General features: G+C 40.3%; 1 protein-coding gene across 1 annotated transcript; it reads right to left on the bottom strand.

Moving 5' to 3' along the window:
- Positions 1-262: 262 nt before the first annotated feature.
- mthfd2 (methylenetetrahydrofolate dehydrogenase (NADP+ dependent) 2, methenyltetrahydrofolate cyclohydrolase) lies at positions 263-22,123 on the bottom strand. The gene is made up of 8 exons (XM_041209990.1): positions 21,891-22,123; positions 14,050-14,234; positions 11,026-11,148; positions 8,364-8,516; positions 7,413-7,520; positions 5,091-5,183; positions 3,986-4,111; positions 263-1,650 (listed from the first exon to the last, which is right to left on the bottom strand). Exons 1-8 carry the CDS (start codon positions 21,971-21,973, stop codon positions 1,526-1,528), a joined length of 996 nt encoding a protein of 331 aa, XP_041065924.1. The 5' UTR covers positions 21,974-22,123; the 3' UTR covers positions 263-1,525.
- Positions 22,124-22,724: the final 601 nt, after the last annotated feature.

Here is a 22,724-nt window from a genome sequence, read left to right as displayed (position 1 = left end):
TCAACCAGCCTGCCGCAGCACTCAGCAGCACCTCTGCAATTGCCTCTGCACTGTTTCCAGGGAGAAAATGGGCCAGACTCCAGTTTGCACCCGTACGCCCCATACACCACAGTAAAAATAAGACCTTTCAGGGAAGTTTCTCCCAAGTTAGGTTTGCAGAAGGGAAACTTCCCAACTCTGCTTATCCGACCCAAGAGCAGAAATTCGGCCCTTAGTCTCTGGGAGTTTGTGGCAGCTTCACAATGACAGAGCCGAGATTTACTTTTGAAATTTTAAGAAACTTTAATTCACAGCCTGAACCACTCTTACCATAAATAGGCATGTCAATAATACACATTATGCCTCAATGCGTGTATGTCTGGCATGAAACAATAAAAATGTAGATTTTACCAAGCGTTAGATTGGTCACTACATTCTTCAAGTATGCCGACTGCACAACTTTTAATCTGTTGAAACAGTTGATATGACCATGGAAATTTAGATTTTTATCAAAATTACTGCATGGTCATTGTTTGTAACAGCCTGGGAAGTCAATCTTGCCAGCTGCACAACAGCTCTACCTCCATATTTGTAGTTCACAGCGCTGTGAAAAATGCAAACATCATAACTATGCCAGCCTGTAACAGATATGAAACATGAAAACTTTCAGTATCCAGCATTAGTCTCTTTTGAAACACAGCACTCTTACTTAGCCCAAGAGCAGCCTGCTCACCTCACCCAAACTGACCAGCCAGCAGTATAACAGGCCTTTATGATCCACCAACTGCCTACTTGGGTGGGAGGAGAAAGGAGGATTGCCTGGTATTCACCTGGCATGCAGATCATAAAGGCTCTGTCTCAACCTTCTGTGGAAGGGCATGGTGATGTGCCAATGCACGACATCACCAACCTTGTAACCATGGTGTTTCAACAAAATGACTGTCCTCAGCTATTCTAAAGCATTTACATTATTTGAACTTAATGGAGTCTGCCCAAATAATTTATGGAATTTCTGTTGGCTTTCCTTCCTCGAGAATAGAGTACAGCAAAATGATACTGGCTATTTTATGCATCAGTGTAATACTGTCTACATTTAAAATGTTCCTGGTGAGTACCAAAAGACTGAATCAGCATTTTTGCCGGATTGCCTTCATAAACACCTTTGAACACATAATAAATTGTATACCAGGGCCTTTTCCGGCATGCAAAATTCCATGTCTGCTCATTACAACTTCAAAACCAGCTTTTCGTATCATTTAAGGGAACAGATATAACCAACAATTGGCCTAAGGACTTGCGTTACTGAGAGGCTTCCTACACAAACTATAAAATTGCACATAAGTTCAGGTTCTTAACTAAGGTACTTGTAACTAAATTATGTTCAATGCAAAATGAAAAATGCAACACCCTCAAGCACAATAAGAAAATAAATAAATTGCTCAATTGTTAGCCTTTGGTATGTGTAGATGTAAAACAGTACATTGGAATGTTCAATAGGGTACTTTGTCCCATTTCTCTGTGGCACTACCATGCGGTAACAATATGTTCAGTTCTCCCTCAGCTTCAAAAGTTTCTTGGCCGCAATGATGGTGTTCTTCATCAGCATTGCAACTGTCATGGGTCCAACTCCTCCTGGTACTGGTGTTATAAAACTGGCTTTCTTCTTCACCTCTGAAAATGGCACAAGTTGAAAAGAATATTGCAAGATCACTTTTTTTTAAAAAATCTCCCCATTATGAAGTGTGACCTGCACTTAATGCAGGGTTAGATTGCAGGCTTTCCAATTGCATTCAGTTAGGAAGTTCATAGGTGGAGCACTTATTTAAATGCTAATTAGTTTTGATAGTCTAGTAATAAAACAGGCAGTATTCAGCCCATGTACACTTAGTAACCATCTTACATTCTAATATTGTACAACAATCCATGCCCAAATTCCCAAAAGATGAAAATCCTACAATGAACAATGACAAGTTTATTCACTCTATAATGTAGTCTCATTCCATTGTCATTTATTTCCCAGTTCAAGAAAATTGAAATCACATGCAAAGTAAGTAGAGGCATTGAACAAGTCACAAGCTAGTTCATAACTCAATTCACTAATCTAATGAGATTGACCAGAATTTGAAAATTTACAGGCTTCTCCAGCCTCAGTTGGCAAGCATGAAAATTAAAATCAACATTCCAAAAACTTAGCCTGAGATTTTAATGCGGGGCCTTGCTTTTTCTTGCACCTTGGAATGTTTGCTCACAAACAATTGTGACTATTAAATTGAATGTGTGGAAATTTCATCTACCAGGTACCTACTAATCCATGTGAACCATTTGTGCCACCTGCATTCTGAAAACGTGATATAACTAAAGTTTATTAAAACAATCTTAAAAATTGGTGTGCAGAATTCAACTTGTTGGTTCAAACAGTGCATGCATTGATGCTCAATCCTGTATCTTTGCAGGACTCCAGGTTCAGGTGTACTGTAATGACCAGGGGAACTGGTCTCTGCCAGGGCTGTTACAATTGTTTTACCATGTATATTTCTGAAGTTGGGGATATGAAGGTAGGGTTTGGCTGTGTGACACTCCCATCTTGGCTCGGAGGTGAAGAATGAACACCATGAAGACAGACCTCCTACTAGAGCTCTCTAACGCCTGAACTTGAGTAGAACTGTGATATTTTGTTTTAAAACTTACCCTGAAGTGAAGTGAGCATAGCAGTGGAGAGGCTGGGTAATAACTAACACGACACTTCTCTTCATTCAAATTTGCTAAATTAGCTCTCCAACCAGTTTTACGACCTTGCCACAGTACTGAAATGGCCCTTAGCAAAGTCAAAAAGACACTGTTACTGTGCCAAACTATCCTTACAGCCTTCATCTTCTTCACCATTGTCCAGCTGGATGGAACTGACTTTGCTTTGCTCTATTCTTATCAAACGGTACACAGAGAATCACCAGCAATGCCTTCTCTTCCCACTTCTGCATTGTTCCCTTCAGTCCTCAAGGATCTATTCTTGGTCCCCTTCTATTTCTCATCTATATGCTGCTCTTCAGTGATATCATGCAAAAAAAAATGTTTCATTTTCACGCAGACGACACTTGGGGCCCCCCTCACCATCACCTTTGAAAGCCTCAGATTTGTCATACTGCTTGTCCAGCATCCAATGTTGGATCAGAAATTTCTTCCATCGAACTATTGGGAAGACTGGAGCCACTGTTTGTCATCCCTGCCACAAACAGTTTTGTGACCACCCAGCAAATGTCTGAAGCCGAGCTTTGGTGTTGAGTTTCACACCACTAAGCCTGCCTACTTCTATCTCCATAACATTGTTTTGGCTCTGACCCGGCCTCATTTCAGCTCTTTCTGAAACTCTCCTCCATGTTTTGGTTACCTCCAGACTTCACTACTCCACTGCTCATCTGCCGGCCTTTGATCTACCACCTTACATAAACTTATTCTCATGGTGTCAGTTAAGATGTGGGTAACAAAGTCTCATTTATCCATCACTTCTCCCCCACTCCACCCCCCCCACCCAATCTGGAAACATCTTCCAGTTCTACAAGCCTTTATGATCTCTCCACTCTTCCTATTTTGGTCTCTTATATACCCTTGATTTTCATGAATGAGCTGGACTTCCCTCTATGCCTCTCTCCTCCATTAAGATGCTGCCTAAAACCTACCTCTTTTAGCATGCTGTCGATAATTTGTCCTGATAGCTTGTGCAGATTGGTGTCAAGAAAGTTTTATCGTTAATATTCACTAAGTGACTTTATTATGTTAAAGGTGGTATATAAATCCAAGTTGTTGTTAAATTCAAATGATAAGGTAAATTTCTTTAAACTTATTTCAAATTATGAGGTATTTTTTTTAAAGCACTAAACAGAATTAGCAGTAGACTATATTCTCTTCTGCAGCTGACTAACCATAACTCAATTTATCAGACAGACACTCAAATACACATTCTCCACATTTCATGTGCTATTTTAATAACTGATTGCTAAGCCTCCATTACCTTCAAAATCAACATCACCAACAAGCTTTGGCTTCCCAGTGACAGGGTCCTGGATACGATTAATACCAACATCAATGACTGCTGCTCCTTCTTTAATCATGTCAGCTGTGATTAGCTTAGGAATACCTGCAATGCACAAGGGAAGCTGATCAAGTCAGAATACTTGGAAAAACAACATTCATTTATACTGAGATATGGGGTAGAATGCGCCCATCTTCTTTGGTATTTAGAAGAAGAGGTGATCTGATTGAAACATATAAAATTTACAGCAGAGTCCAGAACTAGGGGTCACAGTTTCTAGGTAAGGCGTTAGTCATCTAGGACTGAGATGAGGAGAAATTTCTTCATACAAACGGTTACCAATCTTTGGAATTCTCTAGCCCAGAGGGCTGTGGATGCTCAGTCAATTAATGTAATCAATAGGTTTTTGGACACTATGGGAATGAAAGGAATGCAGAGAGGCAGCAAAGCGGAGTTAATGTACAAGTTCAATCGTGAACTTATTGAATGTCGAGCAGGCAGGCAGGGCTGTATGGCCTACAGTTGCTCCTATTTTTTGTGTTATGATTACACAACCTCCTGCAGGTAAGCAATCCTGAATTCGTGCTAATCCAGACTTTTTCTTTTAAGTTACTACTGGGGATTTATGCAAAAGTTAAAAGATTGCAAGATACAAATGAAACTATTGACTAATAGGGTTTGCACATTAGTCATAGTCACTGAATAGTCACAGGATATTGCATAACTGAGCCAGTTCCAATTACTGATGGCAAAAAAAACTGCCAAGTTCACCCAACACAGCAATTTAAGAAAAAAGTTCAACTGAACCTGCCTTCACCTCAATGAAAATAAAGATTTCTCTTGAAAGTAAAGATTAGATCCCACAAAAATATTAATAATGCTTAGACTTTGGTTAAGATGTGGTTGAATGGTACTGTCAAATGGTCACATACTGGAGTTAACACTTTTGGGGATGTTCTATTTGCTGTTTTTGACTTATCAAAACCTCATGAACACAATGCGTGCTTTGCATTCGAAACCAAACCACATTTGACATCTACTTGAAGATTCCAGTCTCAAACATTCCTGAAGTTTGAAACCTCACCTGCTGCAGCCACAATAATATCAGCAAGCTTGGTGTGTTCCCTCAGCTGGTCTTTGGGAGTGTATCGATGAGAGATGGTCACCGTGGCATCCCCTGCAATACAACACTTGTTATATTTCCAGTATGTTGGGAAATTGATATTTAATGATTAGTTTTAGTTTAGTTTAGATCACACAATAAAAGTATACTGATCAGTTAACCTTATGGTATACTATTCTTTTAAATTGTGACCAATAGAAGACTCCAGCATTTAATATCACGTGACTCTACTTGGCTTCATTTGACAAGAGTTAACATACTAGTGAGTTAATTACAGAACAACTGATGAAGAGGCCCCTGTTGCACTTATCTCCATTTTACAGAGCCACACCGACTTACCGCCTACAAGGTTGAATGGGCAAGTCTACATCCCCTCCCATCGTAAAACTTTATCTGAATCTGGTGTTATCAGAAAAAGAAAGTTAGGAGGGATTTATTGAATAAAGAGGAGTGAAAGAATAACAACATTTGTGTTCTACGTTAAGTTAGTTTAATTTGTAGTGTTTCAGAAGAAAGTAATTACATTTGGCTCAGTGTATTCTTTGTATTAAGAACTAACTTTTGTAGACAGCGTGTGAGTAGTTTTGCAGCTGTATAATCTTTTGAGACTTTTATCACTAAAGACTATGTATTAATTAAATGTATAAGGAGACTTTACTACTTTTATTTTAAACACTGATTACTGCTATGCACTTCAATTTTATACAAACTCTGCATAATTTTCAAGTATTACTTATTTTGTAATCGTTTATATTAGTATCTTGCAATCTTTTGTATTACATGGTTTTAAGGTTATAAGCAACTTTTACAAAGCATCCTTTTGTTTTAAAAGTAAAGTAACTCATTCCAATTACCAACAATTAGAAAAACATCACCTAGCAGATGGCCTGCAAAGACAGTTATCAATAAAGGTTTTGATTTAATGAGTAACCTGTACCAATTAAGCAGAGTCTGAGATGATGGTCTCAGGGCAACATGCCTCCCCTATCCTAAACAAATGGAATATACCATATAAAAATCCTTTTGTCTTAGCAAGAAGTTACTAAAATGACAGAAATAAACTTTGATGAGGGGGATGATCCTACAGGTAATTGGCATTTTAAGAAACCAGTCAGAGAATAGTGAGAAGTGACATTAATTGATGTCCATCACCATTGGGACCAATCACAGACTGATCACACACCCCTCAAGCAAATTAGAAAATAGCCTCAGAGATAAAAACAAAAAACTGTGGATGCTGGAAATCCAAAACAAAAACAGAATTACCTGGAAAAACTCAGCAGGTCTGGCAGCATCGGCAGAGAAGAAAAGAGTTGACGTTTCGAGTCCTCATGACCCTTCAACAGAACACTACTTTGACAAAAGTGTGCTTCTGGGTAACTATCTTTTATCAAGTTTTGTCGGAACAATAGTCAGTACATAAATGTTTACTGAGACTACTTGGTACCTACAAGAGGCAACCAGTCTACATGGCACAGGCAGGTTGTTTGACATACATTAGCGAAGCAGCAAAAGCTTGGAACCAGTCCTTATGGAAAAACAACAGATAATTATTTCTCGACTCAAATTGGATATTGAGAATCGTGGCTGCTGTAGTCAAGATTAAATCATCCAAAGACAGTAGATTGCTGTTCACATCATATCACTTAAATCATCACCCATGTAAGGGTTCATTGGAGAAAACATCAAAGACCACTTTTTTAAAAAAAAGCGTCTTGTTTTAAAAAGGTTTACAAAAAGGTAAATTCTTAAAAGATGGTCAAAAATGCAACAGGGGACGAGCAGTATATGATTGAATTTTAGCTTGAATGTAATAACTGTGTGCAATACAGTCTTAATAAAGAACTATGGTGGGCGGTCACCATTATCCGTGGTTGTTAAGATGGCAGCAATTGGTAACCTTTGCTATGAAGTCCAATTCATTACATGCACAACAGTGCAAGCTTCAGGTCCCAGGGGATTCAGTTTTGCTGCAAAATTAAAAGCAAATAGCAGCATAATCCTACAGCTAATCTTTAAGAGTGGTTTTCTTTTCCCAAGTACATAAAAAAAGCTATACAGGCTTCTAATGAGTCTTTTTTCCTAAAATCACGGTCAAACCATTTCTGTTTTTACTAACCAAGATTTAGGAGTCGAATAAAATATGATGGTATTTGCAAAGTTTCACCATGGGAGTCTCATTTTGCACAATAGTTAAGAAGGATAAATAAAATTAGATGGAACTACAAAATGAAGTTCTGTTAAATTCTTAATTCTTCGCAGTACATCATTTTCACTCCTCACCTCCAGGTCGCTCGTGCGCACCATCTGTATGCAGCAGCATAGCGATGGGCATTCCCACATTTTTTGACCGTCCAGCAACAACAACATTCTTGCCGAGAGTTGGAATGCCTGGTTGGAAAAACGTTATCCTGTTAATTCACAAAAATGAGTACAACTTATATTCTTAAATATTGGCCACACATTTCCCAAAACAATGCAGTCTTTTTGTTTTGCCTTGCCACTGGCTATAACCATAATCTGATGAAGCCAAACAACACAGCTACCACCATAAAAATTTAATATCATCTTTCCAGAATACCAACTCTGCCATCTCCCTTTATAGTACTAAGTCCCCAGACTTTAGCTGTTCTTCCAGGTGGCGTACAAAACTGTTGATTACCTGTAGTATTAAGAAATATTCCCACATCAGTCAAAAATTTGTGTTGCCACACTGAACCTGTGTCTTCCGTCCTCATCCACCTGAAACTTCTGTTTCTCTGTCCTATTAAGTATTATACATCTGCTTAGAGGCCAAAGCTTCCCAAATCTATCAAGTTGTACACTATTGCTCTTCCTGTCAACACCAGTTTCATGTTTCTGGTGATGTTGGTGAAGGGGATTTCTGTGGGGAGTCACACACACACACACACACACACACACACACACACCGCTCCCCCCCCCCCCCCCCCCCCCCCCCCCCCAAGAGAACACAATACTCTTCAAGTAGTGCCACACAATTCACCTAACCAGGCAGATGGTTCAGCATTAAATCTGAAGTCCAAACCCTCCCTCAGTACTACAGTGAACTTTCAGTCTACTTTAAACATGAGGCACAAGAATATTAAACTCCTCATTGAGTTCAAAGATTTTTAGATAGGAAGCTATATATAAAGATTTAAATATTGTTGCTCAAGTAAGCTGTCATTATAGTACCGTCAAAATCAAGGGCCAAGAGATGTTCATTTAAATCACCTGTTCTTTGGATTATTTCCCATACTCCCCAAGGTGTAGCCGGCAGCATGGACTTCTGGTCAAGGCACATGCGACCTACATTGATCACGTGAAATCCATCTACATCTTTAGCCGGAGACACTGCATTGCAGATCTTGCGTTCATCAAGGTGTTCTACGAAAGTAATTCAACATTGAACCAACCCATTAGGATAATTCACTACTTTAAAAACTAGTGTACTTCACTTCGTCCTTTTTAAGATTCAAACCAGACTGTACTATCAAGCACATTCAATCTAACAAACACAAAACCAAGGCAGACATTTTGACCTTGGTTTCCAAGGCTGCCAGTGTTTTGGTTTCCAAGGCTACCAGTGTTTTAAGGGGAAAATAGAAAAGAACAAAGGAGAACAAATAGAAGGGCATGTTGGTAGGTTGAGATGAAGTTAGAATGAAATTGAAAACATTGTGGAGCATAAACACTTGCACAGACCAATCGGCCCAATCCCTTTACAAAATCAAACCCTAGGAATGAATGCAAAGCAGTGATCCGATCATAGGATTCGAGAGAAAAACTGGAACATAACACTGAACCACTGAGGTGGTGTTACAGTATTTTAAGCTTAGTTTCTTTTTTGTACCCCATACCACCAAACACCCTGGGTAAGCAGAAGGAAGAGCTCTGCTCTCCAAATATTGGGTTGACATTCAATAGGACATTTGTTCCTGATGGGAGTGAAGTGGCGACCTCCCCTCTCAAATCCATCTCATCTTGCCAGTACTTCCAAACTCAAGCCCTATATTCATTTTCACCTCTATATTCATTTTTTTTTTTAAATTAAAAAAGATCATCATTAGAAAACAACCCAGACCATGATCTTCTGAATCCAAGAGCAGTGGAAGCAGTGGTTTATTTCATGTGCCACTAGGCATGGGCAGAGAAAAAAAAAGATACTATCAAGTGGTTGCTCTGTTCCAGGTCTCATTCTGGAATGCCTGTGGTTCCAAGTGTTAAAACTAGTGTCCGATGCATTCCATGTCACCGGCAAAATGCTAAGTGAGAAGCAGTGAATATGGTTCAAAAGAATGAGGAAAATCTAAACACCATATGAAAGTTAGCAAATATTTTGCCTGCTTCCCTCCCCACTGCTTTTCTATGGTCTGCCCCTGCTAAGCACCACATGCCGTGAAAATTTCTGACCATTCACAGCCAGGCTAAAGGCCTTGCTTATTCCTCAGTATTCTCCAGGCAGCTATTGACTGACTATTCAATATGGCAGTAAGTGTATCTTTTACAAAACAAAGACAGGGGCAGGTCAATCTGGAGTGTGTGTGTGTGAGTGTGTGAGTGAGTGAGTGAGTGAGTGAGTGTGTGAGTGTGTGAGTGTGTGAGTGTGTGAGTGTGTGAGTGTGTGAGTGTGTGTGTGAGTGAAACAGCATTTTGTAAGTTTCCTTCGGAACCTGGAAACTTTGAAGAGTATTTCTTAGTCAGTGCCATGCACACATTTGTTCTTGACATGTTTTCAAATCCATGTTGTACAAGGTCATAGATTGCTGATGACACGGTGGGGGGTGGGTGATATGACAGCCAGCACAGCGTGGAGTGCAAAAGACTTTGCTAAGCCACAAATAGGTGTAACTTAATTTAACGAAGTGCAATTTATAGCAGAGAAGATGCTGATAATACATTTGAACAAATAATAAGAGGGTATACAAATAGTGATTCATAAACACAGTTTAAAGGCTCTGGATATGAAAAGACTCTTCCAACCAGTGGCTGAAACAATTCCTCGAAATGTGAATTGCTATTAAATAAAACAACTGAGGCAGAGACGAGTGCATCTTTTAATGGAGTGGATAAATGTGAAATGGGGGAAGATAGAGGGCTACGGTCAAAAAAAACAGGGCAGTGGAGTTAGCTTTAGTAACGGGCCTGAATATTCACAATAAACTGGATGGCCTCATGCTGTGCTGTAAACATCTTTGGTTATATTACTTCATGGTGAGGCTCATTTAACCACCTTTTAATATGCAAAGACAGCATTCATATGGATCTGTACTAACGGAACTGATAAAGAATAAAACATTTAAGCTCTTTATACCCAGGTGTGGAAATTGCCTAGCAACCAAGTCAGACTCTTTCTTCGCTCATCAGATGGGAAGGCTGAAGCTTTGTATTGTTTATAACTTACAAATGCTCTGGCAGCACACTATTCAAAATAGCCTCTGCCCCACATTGTCTCTGAATAAAGGAAATGCCATCTGTAGATGTGATTAGTTGTTTTTTTTAAAAGTCTTTTAAATAGTTTTTATGTCTCAATTTTTTTTAAAGAAAATTATTTGTTGTGCTGCACTGTAATGTGTATATTGTAGTAAAGCAAATGACAAATTCAATGTTCACCTTCACTGTCTGACCATTTTACTGATATTGCAATGTAACTTGGCCCAACAGCTAAAATAGTTAAAAGAACAGAATGGTTAAGTTAAGAAAACTTGGAAAAAAAAATCATTATTCATTTAACCATTTCAGTGCATACTAATACAGCATCTGAATTTCCAGATACTCAGCCAAACAACTGAATGAGATACCATACGCAACTTGCAACAATAGTCCAACAAAAAACACACCTTTTTGTTCAATTAAATATTCAAGTAAATAGTTCATTTGTATGACAATCTCTTACCAGGTAGAGGTAGCTGCACAAGCAACCCATCGACTTTATCATCATTGTTGAGCTTGGTAATCAGATCCAGCACTTCCTCCTCTGTGATGCTGGCTGGCTTCAGAATTGTCTCACTTGTGATACCTGTTCATTAAGTCAAAACAACCATTACTACAAAGAAAACAGCCAAAATTATATAATCTATGGAATTCATTGCCACAGAAGGCTGTGGAGGCCAGGTCAATGAGTGTATTTAAGACCGAGATAGATAGGTTCTTGATTGGTAAGGGGATCAAAGGTTACGGGGAGAAGGCGGGAGAACAGGGTTGAGAAACTTATCAGCCATGATTGAATGGCGGAGCAGATTTGATGGGCCGAATGGCCTAATTTCTGCTCCTGTCTTATGGTCATATTCAAATGCTTTGTGGTCAAGAGGAGCACCAATCTTCCAGTCAATGATTGTACCAACTTGTTTTAACATTTATTATTGTCTGTAGTAGTCAGTGCTGTCAATTTGAGAGTTAATCAAAATATAGTTAACTCACTCATGCAAATGCAAAATACTGTAGAAGCTGGAAAAATGAAATAAAACAGAAAATGCTGGAAATAGAAGGTCTGGCAGCATCTGTCAAGAGAAACGGGGATAACATTTCAGGCTGATGGACTTTGATCAGAATTGGGCAAAAGTTAAGAGACGTGACAGGTTTAAAGCAAATACAGAAGCAGTAAAAGAGGGAAGACAAGATGAAACAAAAGCAAAAGTCTGTGATAGGGTGGAAAACAGAAGAGATTAAATGGAAAAAAAGGTTCATGGTGCAAATGGGAGATAATCGGACAAGTAAAGAAACAAGATTGTTTGGGAAGAAGTTAATGAGAGCAAAATTACTGAACTGAAGAAAAGTCAAAACCAAAACAAAAAGGGATCAGAAATTGTTGAAGTCAATGTCTATATCTAGAGCGCCTCAAGGTCAGCTTAACACTTAAAAATATCTGATCTATGAATTTCCACTCTCATTCGCCTACTCTTAAGTTTTACTTCCTCAGTCTTATTGTTTCTGGGGCATGGAATGAATGCATATCTTCAGAAAGAACATTGGCTGCTGTTGTACTTTACACGTCAGATCATGTCCTTGCTCAAAATTCACAGAGATGCTCTTGTGTTAAGTCCCTTGCTATACAGCTGTCAAAAGCTGCTATTTTCTCCCTCTCTCACTTAGGGCCATCTCCCTAGCACAGTCTTTTTTGTGGAATACCAATGTTGAAAGCACTCAGTTAGTTCTCAGTGTATTGACTGAACTTAAGACTTTTCATTGCAGAATGCAGAAATCACATCCTTTTATTTCAATAGATGTGGGTTTTCAGGAACCTGCTTTTTGAGTACTTCTGCTGATTTGCAGTTATTTTCTGTGTTTGCAGCAAGGGGGTATTACTAGGAAATTTGAAGAGCTAATGTCATTTACATTTGTCCACAAAACTTAATGCATTGTGGAACAAAGGTCCAAGATGAAACATTTTGACCTTCTGGAAGCTAACACCATAATACAGGACTTGAACTGCACATGACTAAATCTACTTCTACACTACTGATTTAGCTTTTAGTACAATCCTGGAAAGCTAGTATATTCAGAATTACCATGTTAAAGCTGAAATTCATTGCAGCAAAGCAAAATTTTAAGGCCTGAAACCACTCTGGGATTTTAGAAAAGACTTTTAAATGGCTTTATGTTAATCGAGGAGAAGAGGGGCAATATCTGCAAGTGCAAATTTAGTATTGTGACTGGAGTATTTCAAGAATGCCAGTGTTCTGAGGTGATTTAAGTTGGAGAACAGAAGTAGGCCTGTAATGAAAGGAGCAGCAACCGCAGGTGCACAATTACTTGCTTGCCTAACATCTCCTCCTCTGGCTCAGTGTCAACTTCTGCTTGTGAAGCACCTTATCCTGTTTTTCTACTTTAAAAGGAGTTATGTAACACAAATGTTTCAAGTAAATCCGCTTTCTTCCTTCCTTTTGTAGACCAACAACTCTCTGAATGAATAATCAAAATCAAAATAAATTTAAACCTATTACTATCCTTTTGACTACAAACTCAAGAGAAAAGAAAGTTCATCAGGGTTGGGTGAGTAGAGGAGTAGAATGTTCACTTTTATAAGGGCAGTATTGAATTCTTTGTAAAGCTGGCTTATTTGCAGGCATGCAAGCACTTGCAACTTGGCAAGCCATCTTGTCAGCTCCAGCTAACTATTACTGACCAAACTTCTTGCTACCAAATGGACATTGAATTTAATCACAGGTTACATATCCTATCATAATGGGATACAGTGGACTAAATTTAGTTTCAAGACCACATGTTTCACTTTGGGGCATTTTATCAGTTTAAGAGCTACAAATAGATGTTGTCATGGTTGTGTCGGCTGTGGCTCAGTTGACAGTACCCTTGCCCCGAGTTTCAAAGTTCTTAAGGTGCACATTTGAGGACTTGAGTGCAAAAACCAAGGTTGCCACTCCAGTGTAGTACTGAGTCATTGCTGGTACCATCAGAGGTGCCATCTTTCAGATGAGGTATTAAACCAAGGCCCCATCTGCCTGCCCGAGTTCATTTTGAAGAGCAGGGGAGTTATCCTCAATGTCCTAGCCAATATTTATCAGTCAATCAGCATCACAAAACAAGATTTTCTGGTCATTATAATGTTGCTGTTTGTGGGAGCTTGCTGTGCGCAAATCGATTGCTGCATTTCCTGCACTGCAACAGTGACTATGCTTATTATTTGATAGTACTTAATAAGTACTTTGGCTGTAAAGCACTTTGAGATGTTCAGTGGTCATGAAAAGGGCTATGCAAATGCATTTCTTCTATCAATAGTTTTAGATGTCTTCTCTGAAGCAGTGCTGCTGTCAATATTCCCCAGTCCCCCAACTTTTCCACATTGCTCTCAAGTGGATTTGGTTTTGCTAATAATTCTGCCTAAAAGATATTTGGCTTTCCTGATGGCTCAGAGGGCAGCTAAGTCAGATAGATAACACAGACAATGCATCGAGATCCGTACCTACATCAGCAGCAGCTTTTGTTTTGTTTTTCACATAGGAATGACTGGCTGGATTATCTCCAACCAGGACAACACTTAGATGTGGTCTCCTGTTCCCATCAGCAACCCAGTTCTCCACATCAAGCTTAGCCTCTCTTTGGATCTGCCTTGCAAGCCTTCTTCCAGAGATGATCACTGCCTCGGTTCTGAAATTAGAAGAGGATTTTGACAAGAATATTTGACAGGATGGAGGACAGGAGTACTTATGAAGGCTTTCCGTTGAGTTAAGATTTTAAATTAGGATCACCAAGGCTGAAATTTAACCAAATATATTAGAGCCAACTTAGAAATTTTGCTTCACCTTAATTTAATTTCTTGTTCATTTACAGAATGAAACACAGGCCGGTGGCTAATAATCAATCATGAAAGCCATGCATTATGCATGTATCAGTTCTTAGCCGATACGCCAATTCACCAAGGCTCCTTAGACAGCCCCTTCCAAACCCATGACCACTACCATCTAGAAGGACAAGGGCAGCAGATAAATGGGAACACCACTAATTGGAAATTCCCCTCCAAGCCACTCACCATCCTGATTTGGAAATATATCACTGTTCCTTCATTGTCACTGGGTCAAAATCCTGGAAATCCCTCCCTAACAGCACTGTGGGTGTACCTACTGCAGTTCAAGAAGGCAGCTCACCAACACCTTCTCAAGGGCAACTAAGGATGGGCAATAAATACTGGCCCAGCCAGCAAAGCCCACATCCCATGAATGAATTTCAGTCCTGCTCCTTACCCTGCCTCTTCAACTTCAAATATTTATCTAATGTCACTTTGCCCCATCCCCAAGATGATGCAACAGTGTCCCTGCGGCAACAACCCTCAATGTACGAGATATCCTCTTAACCTCTTTCCTCAATCTTAGAACGCCAACTTCTCAAGCAGAGGACATCATTCTTTGCTATTCACTACCAAAACCCTTCAGGATATTTTTTTAAAAAAGATTAATAAAATTACTTTCTAATCTATTCTGCTCTGATGGGAATATTACAAGCAGCTCAAGTCTTGCCTCATAACCACAGTTTGCCATCCTCCCAAAATCAGCTAATTAGTTTAAGTTCTATGGCTTCTGCTCCCTTTCTTTGGTTAGGCAACCAAAATTGTACACAGTGCTCCTATTGTGGTCAAACCAATGTTTTATACTAAATTTATTACTTTCCTACAAAGCTCATTCTCTTTTCCACCATCCGTAAGATCCAAAATATTGTTGGGCATTTTTTGTGACCTTTTCTGCCTTTCACCATCACTTTGAGAACACCAGATATTTCATCTCCTTGGTCTAGCTGTTTAGCCACAGCATCTTTCAATTATATGTACATTTGCATTTTTTTAAAATCCTAAAACGTACCACTTCACACTTGAACAAAGACTGCAATTTCTACCGATTTACCCATTCCTGGGGTTATATTCCTCCAGTCTTTTAATGCCACTCTCACTGTTTACCAAGCCATATATTTTGCTTCTTTATAGTTTGAGATTGGGCTTCCCATGTCAAACCCCAATCTTTTTTAAATTAAAAAAATACACAAGTGCATCAGAACACCAATTCCTGGGGAGTTACACTACCTCCAACCGTTTTCTAGTGCAACATTCATTTATCCCAACTATTTGTTTTATGCCCATTAACCAATGTTCTATGCTGCTACATTTATTCTTAGATCATACGCCTGAATGTTCAATTTCAAGATATTCTGATGGACATCTTCTGAAAATTCATAATTGCTATGTCTACTGTATTCACTGCACATATCCAACTGGTCACTTCTTGAAATATAAGCTGGCCTCATCAAATCCAAGCTGGTTGCCCTTAACTCATACATTTCTAAACTAATTGCATATTTGAGGACTTTGCACTTGACATCAACATGGCTTCAAGGTAATGCAGAGAAATAACCTAAAGCATTCTGCAGAAGCAGCAATGAGGAAGAATGACTGAAATTTTGGAAAAGAGGGGAGGGGTTTTAAAGGAGGTGAGAAATTTACAGAGCGTGGGATTTAAGTAGCTACAATCATGGTAAGTGAGGATGGAATAACATACAAGATGTCCAACTCAAAGGAACAGAAATCTTGATGGAATGATGGGACTGTAGGGCTTTTGCAGATTAGCATTCAATGGGAGCAAGGCCATGGAGGGATCAAAATACAAGGGTGGCAAGGAAAAATTATGGACATTGGAACCAGGAGCCAGTGTAGGTAGAAAACAGGGGCAATGGGGGAAGAGGGACAGGATGTGGCTGTGTCAGCATTATACTATTCATTAGCAGATTGAAAAGATTGGGACAACAGCAGCCCGTTGAATTCATATAGACCTTTAATGTAGTATTTATTCCCAAGAGGTTTTACAGCAGCATTAAACAAAATTTGACACTGATCCACATAAGATATTAGGAGTGACCAAAAGCTTGGTCAAAGGGGTAGGTCTTAAGAAGTATCTTAAAGGAAAGAGAGGGGGTGGGGGAGAGGCAGAGAGGTTTAGGGAAATTTCCAGAGCTCAGGGAATGGTGGAAGGATTTAAAAATCAGGAGTATCCAAAAGAACAGAACTGGTCAGAAGGTTCCAAGACTGGAGGGGAGGCCAGGAGGGATTTGAAAACAAGCATGAGGTGAATTGAAGTGTTGTTTAACTGTGAGCCAATGCAGGTCAGCAAGCACACAGGTGATTAGGACTTGGTGCAAGTCGGGACACAATGAGCAGAGTTTTCGATGACCTCGAGTTTAAGAGGTTAGAACATGGGAGGATGGCTAGGATGTGTCAGGATAGCCAAGTCTAGAGGTGAAAAAGGCATGAACAGATGCTAGAGGTGGAAATAGGTAATCTTAGTGGTTGCGTGAATAGGTGGTCAGAAGTTCATTATGGGGTCAAATAAGACACCAAAATTGTAAACAGCCAGATGGTTAGTGATTAAGGAAGTGTTTGGGGTGGGGACTGAAGAGAATGACTTTGGTCTTCACAATATTCAGTGAAGGAAGCTTTTCTTCATTCAGCAGTGATCATCAGACAAGCAGCCTGACAAGTGAGAGGCAGTGGAGTGGTAGAGGTGCATGAGGTAGAGCTGGATGTTAGTGTAATCATGGAAACTGACACTGTCTCCACGGAGGAAGTATATGGACAAGAAACAGGAGACAGTTAAGGATAGATCCTTGGAATCACCTGAGGTAAATGATATGCTGTACACGCAGTGCTACATCTAGAAGCTTGCACGTAAAGATGCCTCCAGAATCAGATCAAGGCCATACAGAATACCTCGCCTTTAAGGCAGATAAAGTTCCCAAGTTTTGCTACGCAGCACTCTTTTATAATATATTTTAAACAAACAATCATAGAATCAATGTCCAATGAGAGGTTATCCACTTGAATAGGAGGAACAGATGCACAGAGTATTTCCTAAAGGGTGAGAGATTAAAAAGTGTAGATGTACAAAAGGACCTGGGTATCCTGGTCACTAAGTCACTGAAGGCTAACATGCAGGTGCAGCAAGCAATTAGGAAGGCTAATCGTATGTTGGCCTTCATCGCAAGAAGATTTGAATACAGCAGTAGCAAAGTCTTGCTTCAATGGTTTAGAACCTTGTTTACACCACAACTGGAGTAGTGTGTCAGTTTTGGTCCTCTTGCCTTAGGGAGGATATTATTGCCATAGAGGGAGTACAACGAAGATTCACCAGACTTGTTCCCAGCATGGTGGGACCGTCCTATAAAGAGAGATTGGGGAAACTGGGCCTATATTCTCTAGAGTTTTGAAGAATGAGAGGTGACTCATTGAAACCAACAAGATAGTTAAAGGGAGAGACAGGGTAGATGCAGGTAAGAGGTTTTCCCTGGTTAGGGAGTCTAGAACCAGAGGATAATTTCAAAACAAGGGGAAACCACTTAGAACTGAGATGAGGAGAATTTTTTTTTATTCAGAGGGTTGTGAATCTTTGGAATTCTCTACCCAAGAGGGCTAAGAAAGCACAGTCATTGAGTATGTTTAGATTGGTATTTAGAAACCTGTCAATTATGTGTAGAGGATTATTGATGTGGATGATCAGTCATAATAACATTGAATGGCGGAGCTGACTTGATGGGCCGAATGGCCTACTCCTGCTTCTATGCTCCTAATAGATTTATGAACATTTACACCCGTGGGGTACATCCTATTTCAATGTCAAAAAAAATCTCTCTCCTCAAAGGCCATTGTGTTTAGAGGAAAATTGGCAAAAGCACATGGTTTCAAGTAATTCAGCCTACTCTTGTGGTTTAATCATAATTGTTATGTTAGCCGTCTCCCTTCAGTCTTGAACTCTATCACAGCCATTTCCTTCTACTCGTCCCCTCTCCTCCTTCCCTGCTTCTGTATTTGCTTAAAACCTGTTATATCTGTAACATTTTCCAGTTCTGAAGAAAATTTATTAATCTGAAATGTTAACTCTGTTTCTCTCACCAGAGAGAACCTGACCTTCTGAGTATTTTCAGATTTCCAGCATCCACACTGTTTTAGTTTAGTTTTGTATTCATTCCACATTAAGCACAATGTAAAATCATTTCCATAATCTTACAGGCCACAAAACGCTGCATATGGGTTTGAAGCTCAGTTTGGGGGTTTAACATTGCATCAAAGATACAGTCTGGTCCAGTCCAAGACAGTAATGGAACTGATAGTGAGGAATCGGGATTGCAGCTGGGTCTAAATCTAATAACATTTAGCTGCACAAAATTGGGGTTCATTCAAGACCAGTGAGCATGTTCAAGACAGAAATTGATAGATTTTTGGATACTAATGACATCAAGGGATATGGGGATAGTGGGGAAAATGGCAGAGATAGAGGATTAGCCATGATCTGTTTGAATGGCTGAGCAGGCTTGATGGGCCAAATGGCCTACTCTTGCTCCTGTTTCCTATGTTCCTAACATGGACTCAAACCAACAGTCTTCTTACTACCAGCAGCACAGATTGAGAATCTCACAGAATATCACTTCCTTGCCCATAATGAAGACATCCCTTTCATTTAATGCAGTTTAGGAACACCAAGGGATATGAAACATATAAGACTGATTATTGATGAAGCAGATTCTATACTATCCACTAAAATCAAAGAAATAACAGCAGATGGTGTGATTCCCTATCTGTGATCAATCAGTTCAAGGGTAGGGCCATGGTACTACAATTGGTCTCAGTAAACTAGGTCAAGAGGAGGGAAGGTTGGCTTGGATCCCTGCTCCTGATCTTTATCCAATGACCTGATTGGGGAGTGCTTATGGGGACAAAGGATGAGAACCAGATCAAACTTGGTTTTAATGCTCATCCAGTGCTCAATGATCTACAGGCACTAACTGTCTTAGCTTTCACTTAAAACAAAAATCACTTTAGTCATGGGAATAGAGGGCTGCCAGCACTCAAGTCCTATTTCTCAGAAGTCTGGGCACTTAAAGGATTGAAAAACAAAGGAAAAAAAACAGACTGGTTTGATAGTACTTGAGAATTTTGATCAAACTATATAACATTGGGAAATAGAGTAACTTTCCAAAAAGCATAGCATCTATGTTTTAGTGCTTTTTTACCATGAGTTGAAGCTTTTCAGGAAGCGTAATAAGGAGGAGCTAGAACAGGAAAGTCCAGCGAAGACGAGCAGACACTGCAACAGATCAAAGCACGTCAACCAGTCAGAAGAGAAACTTCACAAAACTTGGGTGGTATTGTGCTCATACAAGGAAGGGATTCATCTGTCCCTTTATTTTAAATAATGGCAATGAGAATTAACCTTTAGCTTGTTGACCCCCGATTACAAGGGCTGACAACTTGTGTGGGGAGTGGGGTGGAAGAATTAGACTGTGGAACAAACATTAATTTTATATCAAGATTACTTCAAACACTATTTGACTTCTCACAGTTTGGAGGTTTTAACTAGCCCAACACATTGGGCTACTTAATGCATTCCAAATAGGCCCCATGTCATCACCAGTACTCATTGTTCAAACAAAATATACCCTCCTCCCCCCACAAGGAGGATTGCTCCTAGTAACAATGTGTTGAAGGGATACTACCACATTGAACGCAGTGCTATGCTTGCTTAAAATATATGCGCAAATAGTAACAAGGAAGCTTGACACAAATTCCCAAGTTGGTTTTGGCATTCAACATATTAATTATGATTCAAAGTAACCAGATAACTAAATCTGGCCACCAAATATCAATTATTAACTGATTCCCATGGTAGAAGTGTGTGTGTGCATGGTACAAGAAATGGTCAAATATCATCATTTGATGTCCAAAAAGAGCTGCAGTATCCATGGCAAGTTTATTATACTTTGCCATGACACCTCGCCAAAAAACATTTCAACTGTTCTGATACTTACATTAGCAATGGACTGGACTTAAACAGATCTTCCTGGCAGTGTAACTCACACTTCCTGGGAACTGATAGAACTGAGGTAGAGTAACTGTCCAAGCTCCTGATTTAGAATCGTCAGCTGCTATTTTGAAGTGGACCTTTAAAGATTCCCATGGACTTAAAAAAAAATGGCAAGTGGAGATTGTCGAAGAACTTCACACATTTAACGAGTCTCCTAAGGAATCTATCTTCAATATAAGCTATTGTCAAAAGCCTTCTCAACTGAAGTGTAATTAAATAGAAACAGAATTACCTGGAAAAACTCAGCAGGTCTGGCACTGACTTACGCAATTATTTGCTCTATACTTAGCTTTTCATTCAGTACCATGGTTTCATTCAGTAGCCACAAAATAGTCTGACAAACAAATTGTACTTGCAAATACAAAAAACAACATTCAGATAGAATATCTGGATCACTCTGCCAGCAAATGGACTTAGTTGGAGAAAGGAAATGGACCGACCAAGATCCTGATTTAAGTTGGGATCCACGACAGATAATAGCGCAAGCTACATACTTTTCCGCCCTTGCCTGCAGGAAGAGCTGAATAGCATGTAGTTCGAATATTGGCACTAACCCATCAGGAAACTTGATACACTCCTAAATTTAGATTATATATTTGAGTTTATTGGGAAAAAAAAAATTGGCTTTGCTGCAGTTTCTAAACTCGGGGCATTGAGATTTCTTCAGAAAGAAACAGAACACGTTTTAGTAAAACATGAGACTGAGCAAGAGGTGACCGGTAAACAACCTTAACCAGGAATCAGCCTATTTAACAAAACAGAACTTCAGTAAGACTTTTTTTATTTAAAAGGAGTTGGCAACTTTTACTTCCACCGCGCCCCCCCCCCAAAAAAAAACCTAGAAAAAAGTTGGGGGGTGGGGGGGGGGGGTAGTTTGCAGACGAATGGAAACACAATTTATAAACCGTCTCCAGTTCTTGGAAGTTTAATTGCGGCTCCAATGAATGAAGCTTCTCATCCTCTCCCCTCAAATAAGAGGCAGCCAAACGTTAACTGGGATCAAGGCAGCGGAAGTCTGCTGATCGGGAGCATTCTGTTTCCACCACGTCTCGGAAGTTTTATTGCTGGTCTGCAGACAATTGAATTATAGATGTGTCTATTTTATAATTAAAACAAAAAAAGAGGCTCCCTGCTCCCCCCAGCCAGTCCGCCCGCCCCATGTTCAATGGGGGGGGGGGGGGGGGGGTTGGGTGCGATTCGGGGTGGCTCTCGCGTAACCGGCTGGAGATATTTCATCATGCGGCAGCTGCCACATGCACCCCCCCCCCCCCCCCCCCCCCATATACCTCCCGGCGTACATTAAACAGCGAAGCTGAGGGGAAGCATCGCCCCCGCCCCCCTCCTCCCCCATACATTCAACGGTCACGATCCTCAGCCCTCACCATGGCGAAGGGGAAAGGATACCCACCTGCGGACGCTGAGGTGTAGTTGTCGGTGCTGAACACAGAACCTGCCCAGGCTGCGGCAAAGGTGAAAGCTGCTATGAGCCATGCTTTTTTTTTCCTTTAATTATTATTATTTTTTTTGCCGCAATTAGCAGAAAATAAGGATGCTCCTTTGTCTCCGCCTCCACCACCGTCGTCGCGTACCTGCCTTTCACATCCCTTTGACGTTCGCAAAAGGCGGGCGGCGGGACACGCGCGGGTTGGGTTGGGTTGGGTTGGGGGGGGGGGGCGCCACCTCCGGCTGAGCCCCATTGGCTGCTCCGGCGAGACGCCGCTGCCGGCAGCTGGCTGCTGATTGGCCAGGCGGCCGTCAATCGCCGGTTCCCCGATTCGGTTGCCGCGCTACAAACGGACGTCACCAGTTTCGTCGTTCCCTGATCTCCGAGAATTGGCGGCGGGGGCGGCGGAAGGAGGAGGAGACGACACATCTTCGTCGCTGAAGTCGTGACAGCTTCGCTAATTCAGAAAGCGGAATATCTTATTCTGTTGCGGAAAAGTTCATGGTTAACGCAGTCGATCATAAATGCATTGGAAGGAACCAAATAACTACAAATAACCCGGCAGCTGCAAGTCTCAGGATTCTCTTTTTTTTGGCCTTAAACCCGAAGCTGCCTGACCATCATGCGCTCCAAGAAAAGCCGACATTATCCTCTTTGTAATGCAAGCAGCGATTTTTGTCAAAGGATATTTTCATTACTCCCCCCCCCCCCCCCCCCCCAATGCATTACACACAAATGTATCTCTTAAAACCAAATCCTGCACATCTCATAATGTGATTAACCAGCTCCAGCATTTAG

This window comes from Carcharodon carcharias, chromosome 17 (assembly GCF_017639515.1).
Source record: "Carcharodon carcharias isolate sCarCar2 chromosome 17, sCarCar2.pri, whole genome shotgun sequence".
Taxonomy (NCBI): Eukaryota; Metazoa; Chordata; class Chondrichthyes; order Lamniformes; family Lamnidae; genus Carcharodon; species Carcharodon carcharias.
The sequence above is the reverse complement of the archived record's forward strand: the minus strand, read 5'-3'. Positions and strand labels throughout refer to the sequence as shown.

Coding starts and splice junctions, on each gene's coding strand:
- mthfd2 (XM_041209990.1), bottom strand. CDS start 21,973: ATGGCTCATAGCAGCTTTCACCTTTGCCGCAGCCTGGGCAGGTTCTGT. Junction 4,112..5,090: donor TATTATTGTGGCTGCAGCAG/GTGAGGTTTCAA, acceptor TGTGCATTGCAG/GTATTCCTAAGCTAATCACA. Junction 1,651..3,985: donor TGGTGATGTTGATTTTGAAG/GTAATGGAGGCT, acceptor TGCCATTTTCAG/AGGTGAAGAAGAAAGCCAGT.